Genomic DNA, 18,234 nt, shown 5'->3' with positions numbered 1-18,234 from the left:
AACATGCTAGAAATCGGATCCATTGTCCAATAATCCTATTAATGAAACTCAATACGTGACGTGGAAAGCTCATTCGTTTATTGTAAAATGAAACAAACTACCAATCTCATTATCAATAATTATTGGAGACTATTATCCTAATTAGTTACGTATACTACGTCATCGTATGTATACATAATAAAGAAATATCATTTGTACTGTATCTGAACAAATAAAGTATTTTTGTGATGTCTAGATAAATGAATTATCATATTAATTAAGTCTGAATTATTTTGTCTAATTATTTTGATGACGTCTGAGCAAATGAAATATTATTTTTATGATATCTAAACAGAATAAATATAGAATTGTAGAAAAAGAAAAAGAAAATTAAAAAATGAACATAAAAGGAAATTTACTAATCGAACCAATGAATATTCTCGGTAAAAAACAGGGCAATATGGAGAGTGTACTGTTGTTACCACGCCACAGACAGCAGTAAATCGTTAACATTCTATCGCATTAACAATGGCAAACTCCGATCACCTAATCCGAGCTGCGTGTGTAGCCCGAGACTTTGAGGACGCTTGATCGTCGTGGAGGAGCTTCGATTCGACAGGTTGGCTTCCTAATCGCCAGCTCAACCTTCAGAGCATCCGATAAGCTTGAGTGCATTGATCTGACCGGAAACTACATTCCCTGATTGAAAGCAACACTCTGTGTCTCAAATTTGCTCATCTAACTAACGAAGAAACCAGGTTACAGTCCATTAGGAGGACTTGGCAGAGACAGTGACAGTCTTGTCAAAATAATTCAGTACAATTGTGACAACATTTATTTCGGTTTTATAAAGATTTAATAATTGCCTGAACTAGAAACTGATTTGATTAGAAAATATTTGAATTAAAAAATTATGTATAAAATAATTGTGTTAATAAAAAATTATCTGAGCTAAAAATTGATCGAATTGAAAATTACTGAAATAAAAAATTATTTGAATTACAATTACATTCTTATTTATTGATGAGCTTGTTAAAAAATCATTTTCTCGATCATTTTGGACACTTTCACTGACTGTCAAGGCGTAATTAACTTTAGAAAGTTGATGTAATGCTATAAATTAAGAGGTCGGAAGTAAATCTTGAGCAACAGAGAATTTCACACAATAGTGAATTACAGTCAGCGAAGTTGTGACAGCAAATCCGAGTCGACTTTTCCAGCTGTCCCGGTCACGATCCTCCCACTGCCAAAGCCAGCCTTTCAATCATCCTGTCCGTGTATTTTCGTAGTTCCTTTAATTTTAGGACCCAGCGGTTCGGACCATCGACGAAGTATAATTAAACCAGAACCATTTTTCTGTTCCTGGAGATCGGCCGCGAACCCGAGACAATTTTCCACGAGGCTAAATTAAACCTCGAACCGGAAACAACTCCGTAGCAGTTCGGCATCGTATCGGCACAGCAGCACACGCGACACCACGCCGACAAATTAGAAAAGTTCCGTGGACGGGACCGGATCGAATGATCGCTTTTTAAAACCCCGATGCAGATTGAACCGTTGAATTAATCGGATCGTCGAATTCATTTCCAATATCCCCCTTTGTTAGCTACGTGAAAGAAATTCAGAGCGATGGGGAAAGAACCGGAAAGTTCCAAAGTAAAGAAACGAATTCCGGGATAGACTTAATTAATTCCTTCATTGGAAGGGAACAAAACCATCACGGGATGTTTATCCCCTATTTTCAAAGTAACTAGAGATGCAAAAAAAAATGTTTGATGCAATGGAAACCATAAATAACTTTGCAATTACCACGTATTTTTAACTCACCAGTATTGATTCAAAATTTACCCAGAAGTGATTCAAAATTACACTCGAATTATTTCAAAATTTCTCTAGAATTGATTCAATGTTTTCCTAGAATTGTTTGAACATTCAGATGAAAACCATTTCAAAAGTTTTCCTAGCAATTTTTCAAACTCCGCTAACATGACACGAAATTTTGTACGAACTCCGAGTTACCTAGAATTTTCAGTGAAACTTGCAGGACGTTTTCTGCTACGTTCTGCATAACACAAATTTTAATCACCCTTTGCATCGCTAATACGGATGAGCAGGAAGATTTCATGATAAAAGAAACACGAGTGGTTCGAAAAAACAGTGGAAATTCTGTATTATGAGTGGAACTACCAGTAAAATGGGGCAATGCAAAAACCGACCTTCTTTCCAAGAGAACATCCAGCAAAATGTAACGCGCGCAGTATAATTACTTTTGCAGAAAAAACGCGATTCAAATGCCATTTTCGCAAGTTCAAGTTCACTCAGCATTTAAATTAATAAATTATGCAAATCTTGTCATAGAATATTTCACACATGATTACTAATAACCTGTTAAGTGTGAAATGCTTGCATGTCGAAATATAGTATTGTTCTCATGTTACCAATATCTAAGCATTTAAGTAAAATTAGATGAAAAATGAATATAAATTTTCTTTGTCTTCTAACAATTTGACTGCCACGTCATCGCCTCAAAAATTTCATAAAATTTGAGCATTTTAATTAATCAAATTTTAATTGGAACGTTGATAAAATTCGGATACAAATTAAATTAGGGAGATATAATAGATTGGCGTTAAAATTAATTTACAAATCTGACCAAACAATTCTGTCACAATTGCAACAATTGTGATCATTGTGATTGTGAAGATAACGTTACTATAATGGGTTCAGAAAAATTACGAACGTGTGCAAAGTGATGCAGAAAATTTGGAAACGGTTTGACGATAGAGCGGGACGTAAGCACAAGATCAGCAGAGTTTTCGCGAGGGATGCAGTCATACAGCAGTTGAGCCGCGTATCGTTGATCTTCAGCTCCATAATCGCGATTCTCGGCGAATCCCATAACGCAAATCTCGGCTAAGCCAGCCTGGCTCCATTCCCACGCTCTTCGAGATCCAAGAATATTCTCTGGAACGTTCCACATCGCTTGTTCCGGCCGCTCTGTCTAGATTGCAACATAGTATCTCACCCCTTCATCAGGAAACCGCCCACGGTCGCTATAACAACTATACTAGCTGCCGACAATGCCGCCTGAACATCTCTCACGATTTATTTATCGCACTACAGCAACCATAATTCTCATTCCCTCCAGCCATTTCAAATTAAACATTTCGATTTATAATTACCTTCAGGTATTTCAAATTAAATCCAATTTGCACTTCCTTCGAAACATTTAAAATCGAATATTTTTATTTGTAATTACTTTCGGACATCTAATAGAAAACTAATTAAAATTCGCACTAGTTAAAATTCATTTCAGACATTTCAAATAAAAAAATGTTATCTGACAATCCCGTTCGGGCATTCAAAATTAAAAATATCAACTTCTAAAACTTCATAAACCTCGACTAAATAAATATGATCACCGCTATGACCGTAAAAGAATTATTAATCCCAGACACTCCGGGTCACTTTGAATAATTCCCGAATGGCAACGCTCGCTACTAAAATTGTTTGAACGGACGCAATCGAGGCTGACGAGAAAACAGAATTTGTCATGAAAAGCAATTAGATTTTCCCGCGAGCGATTCAGGCTTTTTTCGTGACACGCTTCCGAGGATTTCGAAGGCAGAGAGAACGATAAATGGACGAGCGCGTGGAACGATGAAAACGGGACTGGATTTTAATTAATTTTAATTAATTTACTCTCCTGTCGCGCGGGGCGGGGCGGAGTGGAGCGAGAGCAACCGCCACACTGGGACGCACTCTACGCGCCGTGTATCCGTTTCCCGTAAAATCTTGGTGGTTGACGAACCACCGAGAACACGGCCGGCGATAAAACACTTGGTTTATGTCACGCGATTGCGGCGGAGGTCTTATCGAGCCTCGGATAGAGGCGTTCCGACGGAATTGTTCTGACAATGCGCGATATGTGCGTCCGGATTACGGGCTTCGAGGGGTTTAGCTGACTAGAAATCGATCAAAACGATCCCACTATGTCGACACCATGATTTACGAGCATCCGGTTATCTCTTGGTGAATTTGCAAATTTATCTGCATCGTTAAATTGAATAAAATGGTCGACAAGATCTCCTCAACGTTTCTGCTACTTAATCAAACTCAAAGCTTCTCAGATCATTTTAACTGATCAGTAGACAGCACTCGTTTTTAATTAAAACATTAAAATCCGTTAATTAATTAGTAAATTTTATTTGTTTTTAGCTAACAAGACTGATTTCTCAATTAATCAATAGATTTAAGCTATCTGCAGTGTACAATATTAAATTCTGTTATTAATTAGCAGATTTCACTTGGTTTTAGTCGACAGAATTAAATCACCTAATTAATAGCAGGATTTTACATGTTTTTAGCTAACAAAATATAATACAGTAATTAATTGCAAGATTTCATTTGTTTTTATCTAACAAAGCGAGAACCAGTAATTAATTAGTGTATTTTAACTACTTTGTCGTTAACAAAATTAAATTCGTTCACTGATAAATTGCTGATTAAAATTCCTTATACGGCTTTAAATAGAAAATGTTGTTTACCCTGTCAGAGGACGGCGGAGATTATGGTTGCATTTTAAAAAATATCGTTTCCAGGTGGAGATGCTGTACCAGAGATACTTTCTACGAATGAACCAGAGCAACATGACACACGTGCTGGGCCTGCTGGCGGGACTGGCAATCGCTCTGGGCCTTCTCTTAATTCTGCGGCTATCTTTGAACGATGATCAAGAATTTCTAGTCATGCTGGAGCGACCTGAGAACCTATCACTTGCTGTCACACTGGTTTTCTGCATCGCGGTATATTCTGGTGAATGAACATTCGTTTTACAATTGTTTGTTGATGTTGATAATAAATTTTCACTTGTTGAAATACGTCCCGAGTTTGCATTGTTTCATAAGTCACCCATAGAGTCGCTAATTTTCCGAAGAAATCAAGTTTATCTGGCCGGATATGATAACATCATTGGTTTTTATAGGAACAAGTAGAGTCGGTCAGTATGTGATCAGACACTTCAGATCACTTGTGTTTTTCAATTTAATAAGAGGCTTTAACAATAAATAAATCACGGTGTTAGAAATACAAAAATAAAATGCAGAGAGAAATAATTTAATTTATCAAGAAGAACGCAGGAATTTTTAATTATTAGGAAATGTAGAATGAATCAGTCTTTAATTATTCAACCCAAATTAATTTGAAGTGTGGTTCACATTGTAGACGATATAAATCACATTCAATCGAACAAAATAAATATAAATGAAACAGAAAAATTCCAAGTAGAATGAGTCGACATATGTTCAGACACTCGGCAATTATTTAAATCGCCCCAATCAAGACACCCATAATTTCTACACTTAAGCACACGAATTGCATAAAAAATCCATCGAAAATTTCCCTCGCATTACCTGACGTTAAATGACTGCCAGTAGACAATCATCGACAAAGTGATGTCATTTGCGAATGAACACTCGGACAGCAGGGGCGGGGCCCATTCGGATCCAAATAATTAATTCAAATTCGCACATATTTCATTAAAGTCTATAGAAAACCGAACACGTTTTGAAAGAGTATCTCAAAACATACGTTGGAAGAAATTGGTAAATTATCCTAAGCATATTTTCAGTTATAGTTTCATCAATAACGTTAGTCGTTCGATTGTTAATTACTTCTCGAATCGCTGCGGGTCGTCCGTGAACGGCAGAGAAAATCGAAACGGGAATAAATCGTGAACAATCGCAGCCGCGAATGTTTCGAAATGGCAAGGAGGAAGACCGTAATCCCTGTAGAACAAGAATCCCCTAAGCCTGTCTCTGTGGTCCGTGTCGGAACGGCGACGGTGACAAAGCCTCGGTCCATTTGCCGACAGCGTAAAACCACGTGTCGCGATCGTTCACAGGGCGAAACAGCCTGATAAAAACGACCCGTTATCTCTACTTTCCCGTGGGAGTAACGAGGATGATCAAACCGGACAATAATGGATAAAACTCCGTTAACGGAATTTCTTCCCACGGCGGCGCGGGCAGCGATGGTCAACCGTGGATTTACGCCGATGGAAAAACACCGTTGCAAAAATAATCGGCCAAGCGGAATGAAAACTGAATTCGCCCATTCGCTGTCCCCGTGTTTTCTTACAGAAGCCATCTCTCGCGTATTGTAGCCTCAATACCGAAGACTATTGACGGATCCCAGGCATTTCTATCGACCAGCGATTTTTATAAAAATTTTAGACGCTTGACTGTTCCAACTACTAACGCTGTTTGATTCTGAAGATTTAATCGATATACATTACTATGCAAACTTTGAGACTATAAGCAAGATCCTTAAAGTTTCAATGAGACTTGCAATTTCTGCATAATTTTCAGATTCCTGACTAATTTGCTCCCTGATTTAGGGTTCGTTGAAGCAATTATTTCAGTCATCCTAGTTCGTTCCCAGTGATACATTGTTAAATAAAATTGGAGGCTATAAACAAAAAATTCTCGATGACCAGCAATTTTTAAATACTTGTCCACTTCTCTCCTATGACTCGTTTAATTAATTATTAGACTACGGATTTAATGTATTTATGATCAAAATAGATTCATCACATTTGAAACAGTACAGGGACTAACAAAATTCAAGATTATCTATATATTACTAACAACTTACTGAAGTTATTAAATAAAGATCGAAATTTCAATCTTGTTCCAGTTCGGTGCAATTTATAAAAAAAGTTTTTATTCTACATAAAAATTCGCAGTCTATTAATTACTCAATGGAGTAGAGCATTAAATAAATGTTGCACTGTATTTGTGAAATTCTTAAACGATAGGTTTTTCTGCTTCTAGTGTTGGTGGCAGCGATATCGAGACCAGGAATGAACGAAGTATGGTTAGCAGGGGTCAGTGTGATCATTCTGGTGACCCTGCTGGCCCTGCAAGTCTCATTGAACGTCCACCTAGCCCTAGGCTCGAAGGAACATCGAAGTGGAGGACCATTAGCAGCAGCCTGGGCTGTTTCTTTCTTCATCTACATGGCCTACGCCCTCCTACCAATTCGTCTACGATATGCATGCGTCGCCGGCTTCATTTTCTCCGTGGCGCACTTGATCGGTGCATTCGCCCTCTACCCATCCCATTATCCAGCCATGATGGAACACGTAAGTGCCATTACGTAACGCCAGTTGATCGGTGTTTCGCGTGATTTCAAACAGTCATTACATCGCCCGGGCGAATTTGGCTGCGAAAGGCTGCGCTCTCCAGAGCTCGAGAAAACGAGTACTTCTTACCCTAATCAGTTAGAGACCTTTCGTCCAATTTATACGGGAGGGAGGATTTTTCAAGGGTGGAAAATATGCCTAAGCAAATTACACGAGAAACGATTTCGGATTCAATAAAAATTCAAATAGAGATGACAAGTGACTAGAAGGTACCTAGACACGGTAAAAATTATAATGGATATAACAAGCGAGTACAATACAAAATCTCCATACAGATGGTAGAGTCCGACTGTAATGACAGCCTAACGACTACAAGCTCCATAATATCGCAAACGATTACGACGCCCGGCGATAAAATAAACTGCCCGAGACATCGATTACATCGAAAAGAATCTATGAATAGTGACACTAATGAGGCGGATGACAGTCCCTAATTACAGGGACTACAAATATCCCGACCGGGCGTGACTCAACGACGCGGGTAATAATAGTCGCGGTAGGCGGAAGCCAGGGAGCAGTCGCGTGCAGGCTGTCAACGAAAACCGTCGTCTAGGAATTTGAATGCCGCAAGCTCCGTCGGCCGGCAGCGTTGCGCCGCAGACGAGAAACTTCAATGGCTGAACGAGGGAGGAGAGAGAGAGAGAGAGAGAGAGAGAGAGAGAGAGAGAGAGAGAGAGAGAGAGACTGCATATGCAGGAACCAGGGATTCGGTAACGACGCGATTATTATCCGCAAGCGGTGCAATCGACGCGTCGCTGAATCGAGATACCGGCGGAACACGCTATCATGGCACAACACACTATGTTGCAACGTACGTGTTAATAATAGACCGCCGGTGGATCAGGAGGTGCAACTAAGATGCACCGGAAAATTGCAGGGAGCGTTCACCCCGCCGTGATAACGCCTCGATTAAATGCACCTTGCGCGGTATCGAGGAAGCCGTAAAATCAGTTTGATGTACCCCAAAATTGCATACGTGACGCAATCCGGAATAAATTCTTGACGCGCTCCTTATACGAAATGCATTCATGACGCATTTTTCATTTGGAATGCATTTACGAGGCATCTTTTATTCAATATGCATTCACGATGCAAGTTTTATTCAAAATGCGTTCACGATGCAGGTCTCAGTCGGAGCGCATTGAGGATGCTATTTTTGCACAACATGCATTCCTGATGCACTTTTTACGGAAATTGCAATCGCGATGCATTTTTTATAGCGATCCACTTTTTACAGAAATTGCAATCACGGCGCAGTTGATATCCAAAATGTATCTATGATGTATTCTCTATAACAAATGCATCCATGAAGAATATTTTTTATCAGTGATGCAATTACAATATTAGCTTCATAGGGATTTTATTAGCTTGTGATTGAAATAGAACTTGTCACGTAGGATCAAGGGACTCAAACAAAAGTGTATCCGACGCATCAAATCGCCAAGTGGTTAAATCTTTGATGACCGAATGCTAACGATCAACAATAGGCGAACGGACCGGTTAACGAACACAAAATCACAGAGGATAACTGACGCAATGCCCCGCTAGGATTAGCGAAGCGCGTATGGACGATAGAGATTCGTATACCTACAAATGCCGGTTGAATAGAAGATTTTGTCGCTGGCATAATGGCTCTCGCGATTTGCGCGCAGACAGTGCCACGTCACGGAGAAACTATTTCGAACTAAAGCGACGGTCAACAGTGTAATGACGGCAAATCGCTGGCCAATTATTTGTCAATAGAACGTTAGATAACATCCATAATCGCTGACCTACATTTCACTTGCCCTTCACCCTCCAAAAAATCGATTCTACAGACCTGAATAAAACATTTATTCGACAAAATGCAAATTCGTAAACAATAAAATAATTGTTTTCTGTACCATTGTTTACAATCTTTTGAAATTGTACCACAATTTTAATATTTTTTCAAATTGCGCTATAGCTTTGACATTCTTTCAAATTGCACCACAATTTTCTAAATTGTTTCAAAGTGCGCAACAATTATAAAATTCTTTAAAATTGCACCGTGATTCAAGAAAAAAATAATATCGTAGAGAATTTTGCACTAGAAGCGAACGTTTATTGAAAAGCGGATTGACGCACGCGCAATTTACGACGGTTCTTTGACAATCGCATTTTCTACTACACATAAACGACGGAGGAACAAAAGAATACCGTATCCAGGGGAGTGGAACAAACGGCGCTAACGAACGCGTAAAGGAATTCATTCACGAGGACCAACGGTAGAAGAACGCGACGGGGTCACAAACGGAAAAATTAATTTGCGCGTTTAATCAAGCTCCTTGCAGTCGAAACGGAGGCCTCCTGACACGCGGAATCGCGCCCGAGAAATTACCGGATATTGAAATTGACGTCTAATTAGCGCGAGTTGCCATTACTCGGGACGGCGGGCGCGCTGATCGTGTTTTGTTCGATTAATCCAGGACCTTTGTCCCCGGAAGGTTTAACCGTATCAAAGGGCAAAATTGCTCGGCATTCACGGGCTGCTCCGCTGCGGCGTGCTCCCGTGCGCGCACGGTGTCTCGCCCCCGACAAATGAGAAACTCCGAGGACACGACTCGACGGTGCGCGACGGTGCGCGACGCGACGCCATGCGAAACACCATTTTTCAAGCCGCCACCCACGACCGGGGAACGGCTGCGAAAATTTCAATTCATCCCGTCGCGTCTCGCCTGAATTATTCAATGACTGTTTACGACAGTACGCGACGGGAAACTGGACGACATTATCGTACGAAAAATATCGAGTACCTGTCGCCCGATTTCCGGTATGGTCGCAAACATTATTGTAGAAATCACGAAGAAATTGTCCGTTAAATTTTCATCGCGGTACAACATAATGAGAATATATAGTAAAGAATAACTTATTTATTCAGTATATTTTTTAATGGAGATTTATATTATATTTCTACTGTATGAATGTTATCTAGATAATATTACACTGTTGCATTAAATTGTAAGATTATGTTGCAACATTACATTGCAAGCCTAGTTATAGTACAGCCATTATAACTAAATTACAATGTGGTTCTAGCATATATATCAGGTACGAACTAAACGGTCAAGTGATTACTATCAATCTAAATAATTTAAACATCGAAAACCTAAACAGTGACAGTTAAAATATGTATTTCCGAAGAATTAATCACGGTACTAATATCAAATTTTTCATTCCATTAAATGTAATAAATATTTCAAGAAAACGTAATACTGCATTAATATTGCTGCAAAATCCACATATTTCTCCAATTATTTTTCAGCACAATATTGCAGGAAATAACACAGCCGGCGAGTTTTTATATGTAGCAGAAAATTCGCGTTGGAGTATAGTTAACAATGCAGAAGACAGGAAAATGAATTGGTATAATATGAAACTGACTTCCAAACGAAATTCGATATTCTGGTTTTTGCTCGACGATTGTAAAATGACGTGTTTTCGTCTGAAATTAATTTCCTAGAACGCAGTCGCTTCAGTGTGCAGTTTTTAAAGCGAACGATACGTCACTGGTATACAGAGATATTTATATACAGGGGACATATGCGTTAAACGATAAGAGATAAGGAAACAGATCGATGCAGGGAAAGCATAAAGCTGACAGGGTCGACACTCAAATCTCACGGAAACAGTTCGTTCTTATTGGATTTCCTAACAGCTTTGTGTCTTCATCCATCAAGCAACCCGGCACGCTCTCGTCGTCGCGGAGCAATTTATTTAAGTATTATTATACTGAAAGCCTCGGGAAAGATAGTCGATACCCCTTCGACGTTTATTGATGCACAGAAACCCTGTCTCGGAATACCTGATACCCTACACTGGCTCCGACTAATGTAGTCAGCATTATATTTCGCCCTTCCATTTAGATTAATCGCTCTCTAGTTTCAAATTAATCTGCCGGGAGTATTATAAATGCTCAGTGAATCGTACATTCTTGGCGAAATTATTTCTAGCCATTTCGAACGACACTTTGGTAAATGAAGACAAAGACAATTATAGGGAATCATGATAAAGTCGACTGTGGGAATACCATGGCTAGGGAAGATAAGGATAACAACGAAATTTCATCGTAATTGCAGAATTTTTTCTAGAATTTTCCTAAAACAAGCACTATAAAAAATATTACCTAAAAAGATCCGATGAAGATATGCTACTAGTAAGCTAGTTTTTGAATGAATAATATTAATTTAAATAACTGTCATAGATAATAACAAAAATAAGTAAATAATAGCTACTTTAATGTTACCCAACAATGCAAATAATAGTAAGAAATGCTCAGGAAATAAATAACGTAATTTGAATAAAATGATAAATAATCATCAGAAAACAAATGATAAATATTTTAATATAAAAGTACTCGTTTATACGAGCAATTTCCCGAGAAGAAGAAGAAATTAAAGACACGACCGAGATCAATCAATACATTAAAGTCATCACCCTAAATTATCGTGGATCCGTCCGCAGCCCCCAGGCAACAATATTCGAATGAAAAACGATTCATTTGAAGTCTAAAGGGCGAATAAAACCGTCCGCGCGACACTGGCACGTAGGATGACACGATCGTCGAAACGTTCCTCATAACTGTTCACGGAACGACGAATTACTCGACGCGACGTGACTCCTGCCATCACTGCCCCTACTCTCGACACCCGGCTACCTCTTTGAAAGGGTGCCGCGAATCTGAAGTCAAGACAGGGGTTGCAATCACACCGCGGTCAGGACGTGACGTCCACCTCTATTAGAGACATCTCCTGCTCGACGCGTCTACCGGGTGTCCGACACCCTTTGAACAAGGCTCTTCAATCCCGACAAGCCTGTACAAGCTGTCAAAGCGCCGACTTCACGTTGCGAGACACCTCGAATGACCCCGGCAAAAGGAATTCGTTATAAGGCTGAATACTCGATGCGATTCTGACCAGGTAAACTGCACCGAAAAGTTTACGCGACGGTTCCACATTTTTCATTATATCTTGGCTGAGGAAAAACCCGAGATTTTGTGTGTTTACCATCCTTGTGTAATTTTCCAATTTACAGAAATTTATAAGAAATTGAAAGAGTCTATGATATTTTAAATTAAAAGAATGGCATTCATCATGTCTAAAAGAGAATAGCTCAATAAAATAGGTACGTTGTTCATAACCTTTCAAGATTTAAATAATTAATTTCCCGCGATTATAATTGTGTCGAGATATAGCACAACAATTTCTAAAACTATAGCTCAGAACTCGAGGATAGATTCTTTCTTAATTAACTTGGAAAATAAAATTAAATGTCTCAAGGCTGAAACAGTTATTAAGTATCAGAATAATTAATTTCCGATCATTCTGTTTACCAAAATAAATCCCGTTTAAAAGTTTACCGAAGAAACAGCCGCCCAAAACGGGAGCTTAAATTGTTTTAAAATTGATTTAGAAGATAGAATGAAACGCTTGTGAGTCGGGGCAGAATCGGAATGTTTGCAGGAGCGAAGGCGGTGGTTTAAAGTAAAAGGAAATCGTGCGGAGCGAAACGATCGGACAAGTTGAAAAGTCATTCAGCAGTCGGGTGCAGCAGAAAATAAACGTATCTGTTTGGTCTGTCGGCACGGGAAAAAATCGCACAACGGCGCTGGCACGACAATTTGTAAAATTGCAATGCGGCTACGAAGATGGACTGAACAGAAGAGAAACGGTGACCGGCGAACGGAAACGTTCCGGTGAATCATACATTTCGAACGCGCGAATGATTCCCCCATCGACGATCTTGAAAATGCCATCGCTTTTGTGCAGACGAGGAGATCGAGACCATTAAAAATATATTTAGAGAAGAAACTGCACTCTACGTTCTTAGCTGGCTGACATACAGATGATATAAAACCTCGCTTATTGGACCCGCAGGCATTTTTATTCTCGGCTTTATTGACCGATTCGTCTTAATCCCTCTCCACAGGATAATTAGATTTCGAATCTTTTAATGTATAATCCTGTAGAAGAGACGATCGAAATTAAATTGTAAACGATTAAGCATGAATTCGGCTTGAAAAGTAAGTTTCAAAGCAGTCGAGAATCTTCATAAAATATTTAAGAATTTCTAATAATAACAACTCACGAAGATAAAACTTCATAAAAATAATTACTCCCATTAAAAAAGTTTTAATACCTGGGAATTTAAATCATAGAGAGATAAAATTCGCGAGCAACTAAATTTTCGAGAATTTTCCACAAAGTGAAATGAAGACTTATGACAATGTTCTATGTCACAATAGGGACAGAAGTTTCTTTATTTCTTGAAGGAATGATAGATGAATTCTTCAAGTGCAAAACTTGAAGATCATAAATTCTCGAGAATTTTTCATGAAGTATAATGAAGATCTATGAAAATTTTCCACGTCACGATGGAAACAGAATTGTCTTTACTTTTTGAAGAAATGATCGATGAATTCTTGAAGACTGAAAGAGAAATCCACTTAACTTCGAAGAAAGAACGACGAAGAAACGTGAGCGAGTTATCGAGGCTTGTAAATAAAATCGAAAGTCAGAAAGTTGCTTTGATCATGACAAATCACAGTATCGGACACGCACGCGGCTAAATCGAGAAAATATGTCTGTTCCCAGGGAACTTAACCGCGCAGGAACGCAAAAGGGAGAGTTGGCAGCCATTTGCGAAATTGCTCGGTTAACGAGCGTTCAAGGGACGCTTGGGATTCGAGATCTGCTCTCAACAATCTTCCCCCGGAACATCAGCAAAGGCATTTATCAGCCATCTGTTCCAAAGCCTCAATCAATTAACAACTGCTATTTTTACCGTCAAGCAAATCCCACCGTGGCACTATTATTTCAACACTCCCGCTCGTTCCAATGTTTCGTAATTCAATAATTACATTGGCCAGCGAAACACTCGTAACAGTTTTTATGACATTCTATCATTTCGAATGAAATTGTGTTATGGAAGAGTGAAGAAACCTACGGGAGCAATCTTTTCAGCAGGGATTGCTAAAATTTAAAAACATTTTTACAAGTTGAACCGATTTATTAAAGCCGAGCGCGTGTTTTAAAATTTAACACATTTCTTAACATTCAACGATTATTTCATACTGAGCACATTTTTTTAATTCGACAATTTTTTCGATTAAGTACATTTTCGTTAAATTCGACAATTTTTTTGTTACTTGTGAAATATTGAACAGGATTCTAAACATTGAACAAGTTAACAAAAGATTGAAAGGGTTTCTAGAAAATGAAGCAATTTCTATAAATTGAAAAGATATCGAAAAATATCTCTATAAATTGAATGGATTTCTGCCTGAGAGAATTTTTCAAGAACAGAAGTAGACCGAATAACGATGAAAATGAATGATATCTTTAATTGGAAATAATCGAGCGAAACAGACCATTTTGGATTGAATACCAGCGTGTCTTCAATCGCGAAATAACCTAGAAATAGGGATTGGCATCGATTTAATGTCCGGTAGTGGGAGGATCAAAGACCACAGGAACGCGGGATGCACGCAGAAGGACCGAACGAGTGTCAGTCAGCCACGGCGGATTTTCAGAAACAGAAGCTGAAGAAGGGAACTGGAACGGAATATCAGGGGAGGAAGATGGTCTGACAGTGATTCACGAAACTCGATTAACTTTTCCATCAGCATGCTAGGCACTTGGCTCTCGGTGTAACGCGACGTCCTTCATCGTTCCGAGTCGCTTCCGGCGGAACGTGTGAGCATCGATTTAATGCAAAATCGATGGATCGGACCGGGGCGAGAATGTGCTTCTTCGAGTCTTCCTGAAAACGATTCCGCGACGATTCTGCACGAAACGGCCGCGCGCCCGGATCGATAATATTTAATAGGATTGAGATCAGAAGATACTGGTCCCATCCGCTGGCATAAATGGGATATCGATGGATTATGAATCTTGTCAATATGAATTTTTCATTAATCGGAGTCGCTCTGATCGAAACACAGTAAACAATGGCCCAACGAGATTAGCTCAATTCAACCTGTTATTATCTTCCGTAATTAGAAATTAAGCGAGCGAACTTGATGAGCAAATTTTTTCTAGGTTATATGTTTCAAAGTATTCTCAAAGTATTCTGGAAACCAGAAAAGACGCCATGAAGAACCATGAAGAGGTACCTTGAACCCTGAAGAAATAACACGAACCCTGAAGAAATAACTCGAACCCTGAAGAAATAACTCGAACCCTGAAGAGATACCTCAAACCCTAAAGAAATATTACAACCCCGTCAGAAAGAGCTTACTACATTTGCACAGTCCTTGAATCAATCGGACAAACGTCGCAATCACAAAATGTGTCTAACCCAACCGGGATAAAAATCACAAACAGATGATTAAGAATGGAACCAATCAAGAAATTGTGTTATCTCGAAAAATCGATACCGACGAAAAGGCAGGTACATCAGAGCTCGCTCTCGTGAAGCTCCTTGATTCATCAAAACCCCATCCACGGCGTATCCTGAGGAGCACAGGAGAGATTTGCAAATCCCGTCCTGGGAGGATTCAGGCACCAGTTTCCCGACCGATATCACAACCAACAAAAACAGTACTCGTGACGTCAGAATCCCGACAGCCGAGGCTCGAACTATTCATGTATTCGTTCATTTCAATAAAAAAAGGCGGAACGAAATTACCGAAGACGTACACAAAGCTAAGTCTAACAATGTATTCGCCGAAGCCTCAGGGGGGGATCGACTCCGGAGGGAGAAGAGTGGGCTTTTCCCAGAACAGCGAGACACGTGTATAGATTTTTCTCTCGCGGATAACGCGCGTACAAAAGCGAAGTCTTTTTATCGAAGCTTTCATTAAATCTCCTGGCGATGGAACATCGTATTCTTTGGACCGACGCTACCAATACGGGGCTATCTCGAACGCGTCGACCCCATAAATAACAAGCAACATCGTTATTTTACCATTTAGATTCGCATATTTCAAAAGAATATTTCATGACCGTTTGGAGAATCCATGGCGGTGTATTTATAGTGTGGAATTGGTTTCATGGAGGTATATCCTCCGGGTACAGCAGAAGGATAGGGAAAAAAGGTGATTAATAAAGTGCAGTCGAAGTACGTTTACAATCGACGGTGAGCTTCCATTCTGCCGTTTTACTGATTCAATCTTTTTGTGGACTACAGGGGAGTGCAGTTTGCCTTCATTCCGGACAAATTGACAGAACGTTCAACGTTTTCCAATGTTCCGGGAAATAAATAAAGAAACAGTATCGACTGGTAAATGTCGTGAGAAAAAGAACGTAGTCAGTTACTATGTCGTTGCGATTCATTTTTTGATAATGCACGATTTGCATGTTCAATTGAAAACAGTTATACAGGGTTTGCTAATTGATTCACTAAAAAATTGGCCAATTTGGAGAGTACGTGATACCAATAACTCTGAAGAGGCGCCTCGAACCCTGAAGAGCTACAATGAGTGTTGAAGAACTACCAAGAACGTTGAAGAGATACCATGAACCCTGAAGAGACCCCTAGAACTATGACGAAACACCTTGAACCCTGAAGAGACCCCTCGAACTATGACGAGACACCTTGAACCCTGAAGGGACCCCTAGGACTATGACGAGACACCTTGAACCCTGAAGAGACCACTAGAACTATGAAGAGACACCTTGAACCCTGAAGAGAGACTTTAAACACTGAAGAGGTACCTTAAATCCTGTAGACCCCTTAAACCCTCAAGAGTTAATATGATCCCTGAAGATCTACCTTGACCTACGCGATAATTTGCAACGCCAACGATCTAGGGAATTTAGTATTAACTATTGAATACATGTTGCATATATATTCTACGAATTAGAGCTGTCTATATAATCAGTGAATCATTACCGTACTGTCGTCCCGTAATACCAGTTATCCAATACTATTAAGAAACAAAAACAACGTGACGGTAACAACATTATTAAACAAAGAGCAGCACCACGCAGAAACTTTTGCATCAAAGGACAAATCTGCAGAGATCTGTACGGATCCACAGGATATCTGACGACCTCGTTGGCCGAATGCAGCTGTAGGTTTTTAATACCGACAAAGCCGCCGTATCCAGAGACTACTCCACCAGCGATGAAACAATGGTTCCGATGGATCTGTTAACGAGTAACAGATTGCATCTGGGTTTAAGCCGTGTAAACACGCGTACACGATATCCTTTTGTCGGTGGAAACCGCGCGGACATATTTTTTTTTTGTCCCCACAGTGAATTTCATCCCTCGATATTTCGCGACTGAAAAATTTGCTTATGTCCTATCGACCGTCGCGCCGCCTTTGACACGTTTCCAGCATCGACAGAGCGTAATACAATTCCGAAAATGTAAATAAAATTTGCAACGGGATACATCCGTTTCGTCTGCAGTCGTATAACAAAATTTTGCGGAATCCCCGATAAAATTAATGGAATCCATCGATAAAGGACGGCCGGAATTAATGGTTGATGTGCATCACTTAAATTCCATGTCGCCGAAATTCAATTAAATCGAACGCGTTTAACGATAGAAATGGAATTGCTGGAATTATGGGAACCAAACGCAAGAATGCAATTAATATCGAGATTACGATGCGCTAAATTTTCGGGCACTCGATTGACAACGAAAATGTGTCCGCTGCACCGTTCGATATTGTTTGTATATAATGGTAAAAATAGGCCAGGAATGTTTCGGATAAATAATTTGATTTCTCACGGTGCTGGTACTGCAGACACCTCCATTTTAAGACGATTCAAAACGATCACTATTTTAGAACCAATTAAAGCCACCACTATTCTTGTCAGACTTTCAAACTCACCCCAATTTTTAGAGGACTCGAAGTCTTCGCTATTCTTGCATGAATTTTAAACGGACCGCTATTTTCGAATGGCTTCCGCGACTCAAAGCCATCACTGTTCTAAAACCAATTAATAACGAGAATCCGATTCGCTGAATTTTCGAACACGGGTTTAACGATGAGACTGTGTCCGCTGTACCGTTAAATATTGTTTGTAAAATGTTAAAAACAAGCGAGCAATATTTCAGATAAATATTTCAATATTTCTC

The 18,234-nt window shown here is 39.5% G+C and overlaps 1 protein-coding gene across 2 annotated transcripts in view; it reads left to right on the top strand.

Annotated features, from left to right (window-relative positions):
- LOC117220940 (adenylate cyclase type 6) overlaps nucleotides 1-18,234 on the top strand; it is a 73,259-nt gene that overhangs the window by 21,140 nt on the left and 33,885 nt on the right. For both annotated transcript variants that reach the window (XM_033471407.2, XM_033471406.2), the window contains exons 5-6: nucleotides 4,581-4,794; nucleotides 6,813-7,123. In XM_033471407.2, coding sequence (XP_033327298.2) covers nucleotides 4,581-4,794; nucleotides 6,813-7,123 — 525 coding nt within the window. The remainder of the gene's footprint in view (nucleotides 1-4,580; nucleotides 4,795-6,812; nucleotides 7,124-18,234) is intronic.

Source organism: Megalopta genalis, chromosome 5, assembly GCF_051020955.1.
Source record: "Megalopta genalis isolate 19385.01 chromosome 5, iyMegGena1_principal, whole genome shotgun sequence".
Classification (NCBI taxonomy): domain Eukaryota; kingdom Metazoa; phylum Arthropoda; class Insecta; order Hymenoptera; family Halictidae; genus Megalopta; species Megalopta genalis.
This window is presented reverse-complemented; position numbering and strand designations above follow the sequence as displayed.